The sequence below is a fragment of the Polypterus senegalus genome, chromosome 4 (genome assembly GCF_016835505.1).
Source record: "Polypterus senegalus isolate Bchr_013 chromosome 4, ASM1683550v1, whole genome shotgun sequence".
Taxonomy (NCBI): Eukaryota; Metazoa; Chordata; class Cladistia; order Polypteriformes; family Polypteridae; genus Polypterus; species Polypterus senegalus.
The window spans coordinates 7,402,688-7,418,311 of record NC_053157.1 but is presented as its reverse complement, the minus strand read 5'-3'; the positions used below and the strand labels follow the sequence as shown (position 1 = coordinate 7,418,311).

Below are 15,624 nucleotides of genomic sequence, written 5' to 3'. Positions count from 1 at the left end.
CACTCCAACCGCAAATGCTAGCAGTGTATCTGATCATGAGAGCATCCCACGTGTGGAGAGAAAAGCACGTGCCCGTGATATCACTGCCTGTGAGCAGCTACCCTCTAAAAAACACGTAGCTCTGATCTCTCTCTCTCTGAAAAACGTCAAACGTCACTCCTTAACAATCTCTAGATGATAATGTCTGCTGAACAAACCGGTATCGCTACCCCTCCCCTCAGCCCGCAGCCTCTCTCTCGGATTCAAGCAAATAAATCAGTACTGCACATGAACTATGATACTTAGCACGATGAGAGAAGTCGCAAAATCAACCAAAATGTTCAAGCAAATTCTAGAAAAAAAAAAAAACAAACTATCTAAATCCGTTAAGTAGTTCTCTTGTGAAAAGTGGACAGAGAGACAGAGATGGATTTTTATTATATTTATTTATATATATATATATATATATATATATATACAGTCATATGAAAAAGTCTGGGAACCCCTCTTAATTCTTTGGATTTTTGTCTCATTGGCTGAGTTTTCAAAGTAGCAACTTCCTTTTAATATCGGACATGCCTTATGGAAACAATAGGATTTCAGCAGTGACATTAAGTTTATTGGATTAACAGAAAATATGCATCATAACAAAATTAGACAGGTGCATAAATGTGGGCACCCAACAGAGATATGACATCAATACTTAGTTGAGCCTCCTTTTGCAAATCTAACAGCCTCTAGACGCCTCCTATAGCCTTTGATGAGTGTCTGGATTCTGGATGGAGGTATTTTTGGCCTTCTTCCATACAAAATCTCTCCAGTTCAGTTCAATTTGATGGCTGCTGCTCATGGACAGCCTGCTTCAAATCATCCCATAGATTTTTGAAGATATTCAACTCAGGGGACTGTGACAGCCATTCCAGAACATTGTACTTCTCCCTCTGCATGAATGCCTTTGTAGATTTTGAACTGTGTTTTGGGTCCTTGTCTTGTTGGAATATCCAACCCCTGCGTAACTTCAACTTTGTGACTGATGCTTGAATATTATCCTGAAGAATTTGTTGATATTGGGTTGAATTCATCTGACCCTCGACTTTAACAAGGGCCCCAGTCCCTGAACTGGCCACACAGCCCCACAGCATGATGGGACCTCCACCAAATTTGACAGTAGGTAGCAGGTGCTTTTCTTGGAATGTGGTGTTCTTCTTCCGCCATGCAAAGCACTTTTTGTTTTGACCAAATAACTCCATTTGTGTCTCATCAGTCCAAAGCACTTTGTTCTAAAATGAATCTGGCTTGTCTAAATGAGCATTTGATACAACAAGCGACTCTGTTTGTGGCGTGAGTGCAGAAAGGGCTTCTTTCTCATCACCCTGCCATACAGATGTTCTTTGTGCAAATTGCCCTGAATTGTAGAACGATGTACAGATACACCATCTGCAGTGAGATGTTCTTGCAGGTCTTTGGAGGTGATCTGTGGGTTGTCTAACCATTCTCACTATCCTGCACATATGCCGCTCCTGTATTTTCTTGGCCTGCCAGACCTGCTGGGTTTAACAGCAACTGTGCCTGTGGCCTTCCATTTCCTGATTCCATTCCTTACACTTGAAACTGACAGTTTAAACCTCTGGGATGGCTTTTTGTAGCCTTCACCTAAACCAGGAGACTCAACAATCTTTGTTTTCAGATCTTTTGAGAGTTGCTTTGAGGATCCCATGCTGTCTGTCACTCTTCAGAGGAGAGTCAAAGGGAAGGAAGCACAACTTGCAATTGACCACCTTAAATACCTTTGACCACTCGTGATTGGACACTCCTGTCTATGAAGTTCAAGGCTTCACAAGCTCATCCAACCAAGTAATCAGCATTGAGCAGTGACAGGCATTCAAATCAGCAAAATTACAAGTGGACCCACATTATTGCACAGCCAGTTTTTCACATTTGATTTAATTTAATACAACTAAATACTGCGTCACTAAAAATCTTTGTTTGAAAAACACAGCAGTACTCCAATGTCCCTAGGAAATGAAAGACATACCACTGTTATCTTTTTTGTTGAAAGGAGAGTCAATTATTATGCAGGCTGAGAGGGGGTCCCAAACTTTTTTATATTTGGTTACTGCTGCCAAAAATGTCCATCAGCAGTTGGCCACATGTGGGAAACTTTGGTTTGGCTTTGCATTTTGTCTGTCATTTTCTGAGCCTAGAATACATTTTTAGTTTATTTAGGAGGTGTATGTTTTATTTAATTTGCTGACAGTTACTGTGCTGCTCTAGTAATCATTTCTCTCCAGATGGGACTGGGCTGTTCTGTATCTCGTCACACCAGGGCTCAAAGTCGGTCCCACTCTACCCTTGTGCAAGCCTGCTGAAGTACACTGATGACATCACATTGCTTAATTGATTTTATTTATCGAAGGAATTATTAAAGATAAGACTGAGCAGAGCAGTACATGGCAAGAACAGAACAGATGAGTGGGGTCATGTTTTACAAACATGCTGGAATTCTATGAGGAAACAACAAATTGATATCTAATATTATTTACCTGGACTTTCAGAAAGCATTTGATAAGTTAACACATGAGAGGTTGGGCATCAAACTAAAAGTAGTGGCAATTCATGGTGTTGTGTGTAGATGGTAGCAAAATTGGCTCAGACACAGGAGGTGGAGGTTAATTGTGTGAGGAACCTTAACAGAACTGAGTTAAGAACTTGTATGTGCGTATATAAGAGACAGATATGCACGTACAAGTTCTACCGGACACATGTATAACTTGGACACCATTCAGGGCTAATACTAAGAGCAGCAGAGAGCAGGCTGAATCGTAGCTTTCAAATGAAAACACCATTAAAAGACACTTGGACTTAAACCTAACGTATGCAGGCTTAAAAAGAAGAACACTCAAATAATAAAAAAGGCTTTATGACCAACACCCTCTGAACCCCACCTTATTAACCCCCACCCCATTTGTTATATATTGCCTTTGATTCCTGTAAGTCTAATCATTTTCCTCTGATGATGACACCTTGTCAAAAGCTTAGGAATAAAAAAACTGTTTTAAGATATGTAACTCATTTTCTACCATTCTTTTATTTTTATTTATTTATATGTATATATATGTATATATATATATATATATATACTAATAAAAGGCAAAGCCCTCACTGACTCACTCGTCACTAATTCTCCAACTTCCCTTGTTGGTGGAACGCTGAAATTTGGCAGGCTCATTCCTTACAGCTTACTTACAAAAGTTAAGCAGGTTTCATTTCGAAATTCTACATGTAACAGTCATAACTGGAACCTTCTTATGTATATATATACCGGCCATAGCCTGCAGCTCGGTCGCCGTCTGAGGCAGAGTTGCATCTCTCTCTCATCGTCACGCCTCCCACGTAATCACGTGAACTGACTGTGAGTGAAGTACGTAGAAAACAAGGAAGAGCTCCAAAGAGCGCTGAAGAAAACATGTATTATACAATTGAGAAGGCAGCGAAACAATAAGAAGCGAGTGAGTGACACATACAAGCATATTCATGAGTGCTGCTACTTCGGAAACAAAGCATGGTGTAAACCTAAAGTTTAAATTAAGTTCATAGACAGGCTGCCGCTGGCGTTTCTCATGCCCACGACTAATGCGGGATACAAGTTTAATGAGAGGACACAGGATATAAACTAGAGTTTTGATCACTTTGTAACTAAGTTAAAATTGCTGGTGAAGGGCTGTACTTATGCAAATTCCGAGAGACTGTGTTTGTGGGGGGATTGACAGTTGAGGCGTGTGGAGGAGTCACGTCATCATCTCCCCTCCCATTCACCTCATTTCGCTCTGAGCTGAGCTCCGCAGCTAACGCGGTCTTGCGGAAGCAACTTTGTAACGCTGCCACCAAATACAGAAAAATCCACAAGTTAATACACACGCTGTCTCTAGAGTTTCTCCACACTCTGAATCCTCCAGGCACTACTTACAAAAGGTTACATTGACAATCATGTTACGTTATTTTTAAAATGTTTCCTTTTCTTAGCACAAGCACAGCTGAGAAGCTTTAATCCATGTGCTCCATAACGCGTTAAAAATCACGCATTTAATCACACTTTGCATTCCAAGCAAAGGGGAACTTCTCTCAATGCATGATTTCCTGGTACACTGATTACATTGATGCACACATCAGAGCTACAAAAATGTAAGAGTCGGAAGAAAGCGCATTGCTAGGACTGATCGGAGGAAAATTTCATTTCAAAAGACTACCCGACAGGAGCCTTGATAAAAGCTTGGTTTTGAGCAAACTATGCAAAAAGGAGTTTGCATAACACAAAGGTGAAGCTGGTCAAATTAACTTTTATGTTTCTGCCTTTACGTGTGCGATTACATGCGATGAATCGAGATTAATTAATTACAAAGCCTCTAATTAATTAGATTAATTTTTTTAATCGAGTCCCACCCCTAATTAATATATATATATATGTATGTGTATGTATGTATGTATGTATGTATGTGTATATATATATTTTTATATATATATATATGTATGTATGTATGTATGTATGTATATGTATATATATATATATATAATACACAAACACATATATATACATATGTATGCATATATGTGGATGTATATGTATATATACTGTATATATGTGTGTATGTATATATGTTTTGTGTGTGTGTGTATATATATATATATATATATATATGTATATATATGACAGCAACACTCATGACAATGTCAGTCATGTTACATAATTATTAAAATGTTTCCTTTTCTTTTTCATTACTTCTTTAACACACTACTTCTCCGCTGCAAAGCGCGGGTATTTTGCTAGTATATATATATTATATATGTGTGTGTGTATATATATATATATATATATATATATATATATTTATATTTATTGTATATGTGTTTATATATATATATATATATGTATATATATATATATATATACATATATATACACTCACCTAAAGGATTATTAGGACCACCATACTAATACGGTGTTTGACCCTCTTTCGCCTTCAGAACTGCCTTAATTCTACATGGCATTGATTCAACAAGGTGCTGAAAGCATTCTTTAGAAATGTTGGCCCATATTGATAGGATAGCATCTTGCAGTTGATGGAGATTTGTGGGATGCACATCCAGGGCACGAAGCTCCCGTTCCTCCACATCCCAAAGATGCTCTATTGGGTTGAGATCTGGTGACTGTGGGGGCCATTTTAGTACAGTGAACTCATTGTCATGTTCAAGAAACCAATTTGAAATGATTCGAGCTTTGTGACATGGTGCATTATCCTGCTGGAGGTAGCCATTAGAGGATGGGTTCATGGTGGTCATGAAGGGATGGACATGGTCAGAAACAATGCCCAGGTAGCCCGTGGCATTTAAACGATGCCCAATTGGCACTAAGGGGCCTAAAGTGTGCCAAGAAAACATCCCCCACACCATTACACCACCACCACCAGCCTGCACAGTGGTAACAAGGCATGATGGATCCATGTTCTCATTCTGTTTACGCCAAATTCTGACTCAACTATTTGAATGTCTCAACAGAAATCGAGACTCATCAGACCAGGCCACATTTTTCCAGTCTTCAACTGTCCAATTTTGGTGACCTCGTGCAAATTGTAGCCTCTTTTTCCTATTTGTAGTGGAGATGAGTGGTACCCGGTGGGGTCTTCTGCTGTTCTAGCCCATCTGCCTCAAGGTTGTGCGTGTTGTGGCTTCACAAATGCTTTGCTGCATACCTCGGTTGTAACGAGTGGTTATTTCAGTCAAAGTTGCTCTTCTATCAGTTTGAATCAGTCGGCCCATTCATTCTCCTCTGACCTCTAGCATCAACAAGGCATTTTCGCCCACAGGACTGCTGCATACTGGATGTTTTTCCCTTTTCACACCATTCTTTGTAAACCTTAGAAATGGTTGAGCGTGAAAATCCCAGTAACTGAGCAGATTGTGAAATACTCAGACCGGCCCGTCTGGCACCAACAACCATGCCACGCTCAGAATTGCTTAAATCACCTTTCTTTCCCATTCTGACATTCAGTTTGGAGTTCAGGAGATTGTCTTGACCAGGACCACAGCCCTAAATGCATTGAAGCAACTGCCATGTGATTAGTTGATTAGATAATTGCATTAATGAGAAATTGAACAGGTGTTCCTAATAATCCTTTAGGTGAGTGTATATATATATATATACACCAGTAACGGCATACTTCATGATATCATTCAGTGAATACACTTGACTTGAGCATTCCTAGTTTTCATCCTCTTTCTCTGTACGTTTATCATTTATTTGCTCAGAGGTTGATGCACTTGCTGCTTCCTGAGCAGCTCTTCTTTTCTTCGTCGACATCTTTTTACGTTAAAACTGATTGTTAGTATAAAAATAAAAAGAATAATAAAAATCATCACCCTAAGAGTGGATAGTAGACGTCATGTGTACCAAATTTCAAGTCAGTAGGTGAAACAGTTTTGTGAGCTACAGGTGATTTAAAATCCTGGACAGACAAACGAACAGCCACGGTAGCGAATTATATATATGTGTGTGTGTGTACCAGTAACGGCACACTGCACAAATCCACTTGACTTGAGCATTCCTAGTTTTCCTCCTCTTTCTCTGTACGTTTACCATTCTTTGGCTCAGAGGTTGATGTGCTTGCTGATTCCTGATCAACTCTTGTTTTCTCCACCCTAGTGGCGCACTTCTTTTCTTCTTCTGCATCTATTTGCATTAAAACTGATTAAGAATGATTTAATTTATAAAGAGGTAGGGGAAGTGATGGCAAAGGTGATAGGAAATGAGAACGGCGCCCGTTACGCATGCACCGCACAGCCGTCCTGCTGCCCACTTACAAGAGTTGATTCTACAATAAAAATCAAAATAAAAAGAGGAATAAACTTGGGAGCTCAATCATCACCCTGAAAGCGGATAGTAGACATCATGCAGCATATATGCACCACATTTCAGGTCAATACTGCAGGTCAAACGGTTTTGCAAATTACAGGTGATTTAAAATCCTGGACAGACAAACAGCCACGGTAGCGTATTATATATATATGTATACCAGTAACTGCACACTGCACGATAATATGCAGTGGATACACTTGACTTGAGCATTCCTAGTTTTCCTCCTCTTTCTCTGTACGTTTACCATTCGTTTGCTCAGAGGTTGATGCGCTTGCTGCTTCCTGGGCAGCTCTTCTTTTCTCCACCCTAGCGGCCCGCTGCTTCTCTTCTTTCGTCGGCATTTTTTCACATAAAAACTGGTTAAATTTGATTTTGTGTTGCAATTACTTAGTACATTCTCTTGAATTTTTCACTTAAACTGGCACTTAAGTCTTCAATCTGCCTCAAGAATGATTATCGAAGGTGGTAGGGAATGAGAACGGCGCCCATACTCATGCACTGCACAGTCGCCCTGCTGCCCGCTGCCGAGTGTTGATTCTACTATAAAATAAAATAAAAATACAAAAGAATAATAATAAGCGGATAGTAGACATCATGTAGTGTATGTGTACCATATTTCACGTCACTAGGTGAAATGGTTTGCGAGCTACAGGTGATTTAATATCCTGGACAGACAAACAAACAGCCACATTAGCGTATTATACAAGAAAATATATATATTGATCTATATATATCTATATCCTGTCTTTTGTGCCATAATTTTCTTGACTTATTATCTCCACTGTGTATACCAGGAAGGATATACAGTATCAAATATGATTTTTAAGAATCCCATTCCCAGGAAGCATGTGCCCCCTGCTGGACACAGATTTTCTGGCATCTTACCCAATGTTAATTTGAGATTTCTAAAATATGAAGTGCAATATAAATTAAATTTATTATTAGTTTCTCCTTTTATTCTTGATGGCTCCTTGCAACCCTGTAAATTGGGGAAAAAGGTGTGGATAGATTTGTATGCTTGGTGTGACATCTATGGTTTCTATTCTGCCGCACTTTGTAATTTTGCTTCCTTTCCTTGCAGTGACATTACATTTTATTTCAGTTCTTCCAGTTACAGGCTTCTGAGATTTAACACAACGTTAATTTAAATGAAGGCTTTTTTGAGTGATTTAGTGCTAAGTGTTAAAATTGTTGTAAGTTGTGCGCCTTTTTCAGCTGCACTCTTGTGTTTTCCCCCTGCAGCCGCCAATCAGAAAGACATGCCAAAGCCTCATTTCACAGTGAAGGAGGAGCCATTGCCAGAAGCATCCCAGAGTCCTTTGTTGCTACACAACCAGTCTACCTTCGTGCTGTGTCCTGAGTCTGCTGCAGGTTTGCCACCGGAGAGAGCCTTGAAGATGAAAGAGGGCAGCCCTCTGCCCAAGAGCAACCTGCTGAATCAAGATATCAATGTCAAGGTCGCCTCGGAGTTGCTGATGAAGCTTTCAGGTATCTAGATTAGTTGGTCCTATAAAGAGGTTTCCATCCTCTTAACTTCTGTATCAAATTCTGGTTTTCCTCCCACATCCCTACGATGGGCATGTTTGAATAACCGGCCTCTCATAAGTGAGGATGTGTGTATGTGTGAGCACTACAAGGACAGGGAGTGGCTCTCCATGACACAGATCTGGATTAGTGGGTTCAGTGAAGGGATGAATGGACAGACAGATATGTGGGTCAGGCCACATATGTTGGACCAAGCAGCTATTGTCCCTTTTCATTGTAGACCTACCTTTCAGAATGCAATCGAAAGAGACCACCTTCTGTACACACCGGAGCTGAAATTGTAGCGTGAAATGAGTCAGTCAAGCATTTTCTTACCTGCTTATTCCAGAACAGGGTCGTGGGGAAGGGAGTGCTGGAGCCTATCCCAGCTAGCATAGAACACAAAATAGGGACAATCAACTAGACAAGGCGCCAGTCCATCTCAGAGCAAACACACTCACACCCCAACCACACTCTAAAGCTAGTTTAGTATCCCTAATGCTCCTGACCTTCATGTGTTTGGACTATGGGAGGACCCCAGATCACCTGGAGAAAACCCACGCAGACACGGGGGGAACCTGCAGACACTCCTTGTAGGGAGGACTCAAGAGGCAAACCCAGGTCTCCTTACTTATGTGACAGCAGCAACACTACCAGTGCACCACCACCATGCCACCCTTTAAAAAGAATGTTGGTTGTAAAAAGCCATTGCAGCAGATCTTTACCTCATCCCGATATTTGTAACGATTACTTACCGTTAATCAAAGAATTACTAAGTTAAGGTCACATCTACTTGTGTTCTACCAGACAGCTGTATTTAGTCATTGCCACTTATAACACCCAAGTGAAAAATATAATAGCAACAGTTCAGAAAGAAAATAATAACGAAGAATCACTGAGATGGTTAAAAGGATCAATCCTTTCTGTGGAAGTGGATGTGGAGCCTCCAGTCTGCGGGGAAAAGAGCTTATGATATGAATGACATGTCCTGGAGTAGTACTGCAATCATTTCACCAGCCCTGAGCCTCCATCCTACTCACGCGTGTGTGACAACACATTCAGGGTGAACATGTGGTTGGCACACCAATCATGTAGTAACTCGCAGTAAGGAGATCATGGATTCAGATCCCGGGTCTTCCCTGTGCAGAGAGAGCTTTGAGTAGTGAGGAAAGTGCTATATAAATGTAAAGAATTATTATTATTGCCGTCATCATAATTTGACATACAAACCCGTGCGCGAAGCAGATCAGGCATTGTTATAATTTACACTTGCAGTACACATGCATTAAATTTCTGCACATGCCCAATGCACATCAGGCAGGTAGAGCAGATTGGGTAGTGACATTCCCCATCCAACTTGTCTACCACAGCTCTGTAATGTCACGCTGGCCTTGCAAAGCATCAGAAGACACTAGGGGGAAAAAAGAATGGTCTTAAGCTGGCTACACAGCAAATTTTCATGGAAAACATCTGGTGGACAAGGTCACTGGTAACCCAGCAACTTTGCTGTGAGAAATGCTTTGGTGAATGTTGACAGTAAAGCTAACCCCAGCACGGGTCTGAGTAATAAGTGTAACCTTATCACTGCCAAGCAGACTAACCTCAAACTCAGGCTTTGCAGGCTTATGGCTTGCACAGGCCCAATACTAGGTCTAGTACTTCAAAATCAAAGAATACACGAGGGGACGGGGAAAAAATCATCAATATCTCTGGCCTACCAAAACAAAACAACTAAGGATTTATTAAGAATTATATAAGGAGAACACAAGCAGGAGCTGAGAAGAACAAAATTAAAAACACAGTACCTATAAATACAAGCCAGGTGTTGATAATTCAGAGACTTTAATAACAAAAGGCAAAAGCGAAAACCAAAGAACAGAAGATTAGTGCTTTGGAAAAGCAGCCGTATTAAGTGCTGCTGGCCTTAGCTGTAGTGGATGGCCTCCCAGCTGGGGGATCGGGTGGTTCTACCCCCCCGGGCTCCACACAGAAAACGCAAGGGACGTAATTTAAAGGACTAGACATGAAACTGACATCATATATAAAAAGAATATGATTAAACAAAAATAAAAATATTCTATCCATCCCTGCGTACATATTCTACTTATCCAGAGCAAGTTGAAGGGGAAGCTGGAGCCTATCCCATCGAGCATCAGTCAAAAGGCAGGATTAGTGGCTGGACAGGGTGCCAGGCTATCGCAGTTAATGTGTTGCACATGCCCAACGCACATCAGGCAGGTAGAGCAGATTGGATAGTGACATCCCCATCCAACATGCCTGCCACAACTCTGTAATGTCAAGCTGGCCTCGCAAAGCATCAAAGGACATGGGATTGGTTTGGGGGAAGTCTTAAGCTGACTACACAGCAAATTTTCATGAAAATCATCTGGTGGACAAGGCCACTGGCGAACCATCAACTGTGCTGTGAAAAATGCTTTGGCGATTGTTGACAAAAAAGCTAACCCTAGCACAGGTCTGAGTAATAAGTGTAGGCCTTATCACTACCAAGAAAACTAGCCTCAAACTCAGTTTTGCAGGCTTATGGCTTGCACAGGCCCAATACTGGGTCAAGGACTTCAAAATCAAAGATAACACGAGGGGACAGGGCAAAAAATCACAAATGTCTCTGGCCTACCAAAACAAAGCAACTAAGGATATATTAAGAAATCAAGAATTATATAAGGAGAACTCAAGCAGGAGTTGAGAAAAGGAAACTGAAACTGAAGAAATTTTAAAAACTGTACCTTTAAACGAAAGCCAGGAGTTGAAAGTTCAGAAACTCCAATAACAAAATGCAAAATGGAAAGCCAAAGAACAGAAGATATGTGCTTTGGCAAAGCAGTCGTTTTAAGTGCTGCTGGCCTCCCAGATGAGGCAGCAGGTGGCTCTGCCCCCTTGGGCTCCACACAGAAAACACAAGGGACATAATTTAAAGGACTAGACATGAAACTGACATCATATATAAAAAGAAAATGATCAAACAAAAACAAAATTTATCCATCCGTGCATACATATTCTAAACCCCACTTATCCAGAGCAAGTTGAAAGGGAAGCTGGAGCCTATCCCATCGAGCATCAGTCGAAAGGCAGTAATAGTGCCTGGACAGGGTGCCAGGCCATTGCAGTGGGAACACACACACACACATGAACACACACATCAGGGTTCAAGTTAGTATCACCAGTCCATCGAACCTGCATGTTTTTGGACTATGGGAGGAAGCCCATGTGGAGAACATACAAACCCACAGGAAGGACCCGAGACATAAACCCCAGTCTCATATTCTTATATAATAAAAGACTAAAGAAGAAGTGAAATGTAATGGGTGGGTATTGAAACCAAATGCCCTACTTGAAAAGGAAGCATATCGGCCATTACACCACCACCAGCACGGCTTCTCCCTTGATGGATCACGCTGTCACATTTCTTGTTACTCTGTCCAAGCCATCCAACCAAGGGAAGGCAAGGCCAAAAGTTATTAAAACCCCTTTCACTTTCCACACACCTTATCATGTTCTACTTTTAATTTTAAAAGGTAAATTTGCCATTTTGACCTATCAATCTACCCTCAATAACCCATAATGACAAAGTGGTGACCCGTTTTCAGAAAGGTTTGCAAATGCATTAAAAATCCAAAAATGAAATGTCTCATTCCTATAAAATATTCAGACCCTTTTGCGCTCCAAATTGTGTCCAGGTACTTCCTGTTTGCTTTGATACTCCTTGAGATTTGTTAAGATCTTGATTGGATTCCACCTGTGGTAAACTGAATTGACTGGACGTTGTTTAGAAAGGCACATATTTAACTGTGTGTAGAAGGTCCCACAATTCACACTGCATGTCAGGGCAGTAATCAAGCTATTGTAACAATCGCTGGATACAGTATGCGATTACTACACTTCACCACCCTAGAGGGAAGTGGACAATGTTTGAAGGATATAATAGCATTCAAATATTTGGCCCTCAGCCCCTCTTCTCCTTATACGCGCCCCAAATACTTGAAAGAAGTCGGAAGTTGGACTGGTTCAGTATATTGTAATCCATCCATCCATTATCCGACCCGCTATATCCTAACTACAGAGTCACGGGGGTCTGCTGGAGCCAATCCCAACCAACACAGGGCGCAAGGTAGGAAACAAACCCTGGGCAGGGCACACACACACCAAGCACACATTAGTATAATTTAAGATCGCCAATGCACCTAACCTGCATGTCTTTGGACTGTGGGAGGAAACCCACGCAGACACGAGGAGAATATGCAAACTCCACGCGGTTAGGATCCGGGAAGCTAACACTGCCCCACCGTGCCGCCCGTCAGAATAATATTTGTTTTTTATTTTTATTAAATTTGAAGATAATTTAGAAAATTCTGTTTGCATTTTGAGATTCTGGAGTATTAGGTGTTGCCATTAACATAAAAAATGAATTTAAATGATTTTAGCACATGGCTGCAACATTACAAAATGTGGAGAAGGGTGAATACTTTCTGAATGTACTATACATATAGAGTCACGGGGGTCTGCTGGAGCCAATCCCTGCCAACACAGGGTGCAAAACCGGAAACAAACCCCAGGCAGGGCGCCAGCCTACCACATGGCGCACGCACACACACACCAAGCACACATTAGTATAATTTAGGATCACCGATGCACCTAACCTGCATGTCTTTGGACTGTGGGAGGAAACCCACGCAGAGACGGGGAGAACATGCAAACTCCACGCAGGGAGTACCCGGGAAGCGAACCCAGGACTCCTAACTTCGAGGCCGCAGTGCTACCACTGCGCCACTGTGCCACTCTATTGTAATCCAACGTTCATACATTTACATGCCCGGTGACTGGGTGCTCATTACTGATCAGTTTTTCCTCAGACACCCTCCACAGCCTCCCTACTTTCATCGGCCAATTCTTAAAACACACATAAAGAAGATTAAACGTAGTCCATGAAACGGCATAAAATCCTGTAGTGCAGATCTCACGATGCATGATGGAGGGGGAAGAAAAAAAAACAAACAGTCTTCAGGCGAAAACGGCTTCCTGGCTGACTATCCCGAAGAACTTAGACACGAGTCCGACTCACCAACGGGAGCACCTAGAGAACCTCAGGTCCATATACTACAACCCCTGGCCTCTTCCCGAGGATTCGCCTTACTGTTTCAACTTCAGGGTGACCCCTAATAACAGCAGACATCCCTGGGTATAGTCTGATCATGAAATATTCTTTAAGCGTTAAAAGCTGCGCTCCTTGCCCTCTGCTTCCACCCCCTCCTCGATCCATCATTCCCCTTAAAAAGAAATGTTTCCTGCTGAAACATCCTTTCCCTGCTTAGATTTTATACCAACATGACGTCAGCAACTGGCAGCTGGAATCCTTACCGAGTGGTTTAAGAACTTGGTCGTCCACAATCGTGCCTTAAAAGATCTTTCTTAGACACCCATATAATACAGTGACGGTCAGTCTAGAAAGCCAACCCACTTGTCATGTTACGTAGCCGTGCTACACTGTGATGTCCATGGATCTTCCTGAAGACCTCCACAATCAAGCTGTGATAAGCATAGACCAGGACAATGGGATCAAACCATTTCTTAAGCTTTGAGTGTGCTCAGGAGCCCAATGGCCTCATCAATTGTGAAATGGAAGACGTTTGAAACGACCAGGACCCTTCATAGAGTTGACTGTCCGAACAAACTGCGTAACTGGGCAAGAAGGACTTTGGTCAGGCCAGTGATTAAGTAAACCAAATAGTCATTCTAAAAGAGCTTCAGAAGTCCCCTGCTGAGACTGGAGAACCCGTCAGACAGATGACCATCTCACCAGCACTCCACCAATCAGGTGCTTGTGGTACAGCAGTCACTCTCGAGTAAAACGCATACGACAGTTTAAGCTAAGAGCTTGAAGAGAAAGATTCTGCAAAAATTGAACTGTTTAATCAGATCTCACTATGCACTGTGTCTGGCGAAGATCAGTTGCTGCTCATCATCTGCTTAATATCATCCCTGTGGTGAGTCTTTGTGGTGGCAGCATCATGCTATGGAGGTGCAGGACATGGAGAATAGTCAGATTTGAGGGAAGGATGAATGTAGCCAAATCCAGAGAGGGCCTTGAAGAAAGCCTGCGCAGAGTGCACGTCACCTCAGACTGTCGTGACGGTTCACCTTTTAGCACAAAATGGCCTGAAGCTTGATAAAGCTGGACTGACGTCAGGTCGAGTGTACTTGAATGGCCCAAATGTAAACGTCATATGAAAAGTAGTGGGAGACCTGAATATGGCAGTTTACAGACGCTAACGGAGCTGCCGGGAAGACTGAGATAAACTGCCCAAATCCAGACTCTAAGCTGGAATGGCACTGAACTGAGTGAAGGGTCTGAATGCTCCTAGGAATGAGAAATTTCAATTTTTGATTTTTTTTTTTTTTTTAAATAAATTTGCAAACCTTTCTGAAAACATGTTGTCACTTTGTCATTATGGGTTATTGAGTGCAGACTGATGGATAAAAATGTCAAATGTATCCATTTAAAAATGAAATCTGCAACACCATAAAGTGTGCAGAGAGTGAAGGGGTCTTTAAACTTTCTGATTCTGTTGCATATTAAAAAGTACCCATGTCCCAAATTTTGAAGTTTGTGTTTATAAAAAACAACTTTGTGCGTGAAGAACAAACACACGTTGTGCTTTACAGACACAGAAGTGTCTCGCTGGCAGTTTGACACTCCTGTGACAACAGTTGCAAATATCATGAAGAAGTTGATGATCCACGGGGCTGCAGCCAACCTCCCTGGACGCGGCCGCCAAGAAGACTATCGACCCCAGAATGAGCAGAAGGATAGTGAGAATGGGATACAAAAAAGCCAAATGACAACCTCCAGAGAGACCCAAGCTGAACTCCATGGTCCATCAGTGTTTGATCACACCAGATGTTGCTTTTCGAGTGAAAGTGGACTTGATAGAAGATGACCCAGGAAGACCCCACATAAAAAATCCAGACTGGAATTTGTTAAAATGCATATTGACATTGGCCAAAATCGCACAAGGAATGCTGCAGTGGGATTGAGCGGGTCCTATTTATTGACAGCCCCCCAGCCTTGACAAGAAAATAAAAACTCCCAAAAAGAAAAGACCCTTGTAGGGAAAAATAATGGAAGAAATCTTGGGAAAGGTAATTCAAACCCCATCCCAGTAGTTTTTGTTTGTTTTCGAGTTTACATGTCCGGA

General features: G+C 41.7%; 1 protein-coding gene across 3 annotated transcripts in view; it reads left to right on the top strand.

Moving 5' to 3' along the window:
- znf827 (zinc finger protein 827) overlaps positions 1–15,624 on the top strand; it is a 224,708-nt gene that overhangs the window by 126,072 nt on the left and 83,012 nt on the right. For all 3 annotated transcript variants that reach the window (XM_039750210.1, XM_039750211.1, XM_039750209.1), the window contains exon 5: positions 8,132–8,377. In XM_039750210.1, the coding sequence (XP_039606144.1) occupies positions 8,132–8,377 (246 nt within the window). The remainder of the gene's footprint in view (positions 1–8,131; positions 8,378–15,624) is intronic.